At 43.4% G+C, this 1,777-nt stretch overlaps 1 protein-coding gene across 4 annotated transcripts in view; it reads left to right on the top strand.

The window, feature by feature from the left end:
* The first annotated feature begins 313 nt into the window (after positions 1 to 313).
* The window catches only part of LOC114851240 (zonadhesin-like), a 6,940-nt gene continuing 5,476 nt past the window's right edge, over positions 314 to 1,777 (top strand). Inside the window, exons 1-3 of one of the 4 annotated variants that reach the window (XM_055514346.1) lie at positions 314 to 437; positions 1,124 to 1,251; positions 1,329 to 1,432. In XM_055514346.1, coding sequence (XP_055370321.1) covers positions 1,194 to 1,251; positions 1,329 to 1,432 — 162 coding nt within the window. In that variant the 5' untranslated portion in view covers positions 314 to 437; positions 1,124 to 1,193. The remainder of the gene's footprint in view (positions 438 to 1,123; positions 1,252 to 1,328; positions 1,433 to 1,777) is intronic. The other 3 variants (XR_008696596.1, XM_029142950.3, XM_029142951.3) reach the window with 3 other exon arrangements.

The following is a 1,777-nucleotide window of genomic DNA, read 5'->3' as shown; positions in this document are numbered from 1 at the left end:
CAAAACCCAGAATATCATGAGGTGTAAATGTCTATAATTAAAATCAATACATCATTAAGATCAGAGGTCAAAGGTCAGTGGTAGACAGAAGCGGAAGGTGATCTCATCTGTTATAACTATGTATTTTGTTGGTACAGATCATAGGGCAAATCCTTATTATATTAAACCTGAATATGCTTCATACAAGAACTTTGTATTGTAATAACCTCTAATAATTACAGAATTATTCATATACAATAGAATAAGTGTGTTTCTTCTCTTTCAAATTCATCATAGATTGTTTTGTTTTTTTAGATGTGATGCCACTGACTCCACCTCCATGAAGCCTTGTTTCCTGGGTGTAACAGTGAAGCTGCACATAAAAGGAGGCAGAGCTCCATCATTCACGAGAAGCTCGTCCACCGGGTGCAGAGTCATCGTCATCGAAGCTCCAGAGGGTAAGAGAAGCTGCTTCACGGCAGCAGAGGGCTAGAAAACTAACTCTAGAACTAACTCTAAACATAGGTAAATAATAATCAGGATTTTAAGCCTCTTGGAACAGCTGAGATGAGGCTGAACTGCTGCAAACAAGGCTCAAAGGAGAAGACTTTAACTGGTGTTAATGGTGATAGAAGGCTGAAGCCGAGCTGTTGGACCAGTGAACAGAACCGGCTGCTGCTGCCTGTGGCTGTTGGTCACTGGTTTCAGATGCTGGTCATGAGGCGGGTCGACCCGTTTTCAAGCAGCTTCTCCTAAAATGAACCAAATCCATAAAGTTCAGTGACTTTGGTTCTTGTTTAATGTGGCGTCACCGTAAAACCTACTTTCATGAAATGCAGCTGAGCTCTAATGTTTTTATGCTTCTGAGTTAAACAATGTTTGAGCAGTAACTATAGACTGTACAATAGTTGTGCATTATTATATATATTCTATTTTTACACAATGTGCTACAAATGTTTCTGTGCAATATTTGTGCAAAGCAGTATAAGATTTATATTTATTACGGTGCAAAAACCCTTCAATGGCCTCATTCTCACTCCAACTGTACTGCGTTGTACTGTATTCTCTAATCTGTACTGCTGTTGTGTGAAGTAATTTCCCCACTGTGGGACTATTGAAGGTTTCTCTTATCTTATCTTCTTAGACACGTCTTTGCTGTAGTCTGATTCAGGTAAAAGCACCTTTAGAGACGGACTCGTCCTGTAGTAAGTCACATGACCAGCAGCATGCTCCGCCCCCTGATCTACCTGTCTGTGCTCAGCCTGCTGGCAGGTCAGTCAACGCACCACATGTGCTGGTTCTGGTCTGACTCCTCACTAACCCAGACCCCTCATTCTGTCCGTCTGTAGGAGCTGCTGCACAGATATATGAGCAGCAGACCATCAATGCCTCGTCAGTGCTGAACAGCTCATGTCCCTTCACTTTTTATGGACGGACTTATCAACAAATCTATGTAAGTAAAACAAAGCTGTTCTGACTCGCTCCAAACAAGACGTGGTCGTTTTCTGGACCGTCCTCATCCAGCAGGTCTGCATCAGGGTCTGGCTGCCTGGACGGTGTCCAGTAACCCATCAGGGAAGACCTCTCTACCTGTAGCTCCTGTCCAACAGTCCCATTGACCTTCTGTCACCAGAGGACAGATGATTGTTGGCAACAGCGACACCTGCTGGTTGTCTGTTAGAACTGCACGTGGACGAACCCTCCACGTGACGCGTGGTGGTTTGCGACTCAGTCCACGTTTGTCTAATTCCACAGACAAAGTTATGAACTAACCTGAGATCTATATTCCATGAACACT

Source organism: Betta splendens, chromosome 2 (assembly GCF_900634795.4).
Source record: "Betta splendens chromosome 2, fBetSpl5.4, whole genome shotgun sequence".
Lineage (NCBI taxonomy): Eukaryota > Metazoa > Chordata > Actinopteri > Anabantiformes > Osphronemidae > Betta > Betta splendens.
This window is presented reverse-complemented; position numbering and strand designations above follow the sequence as displayed.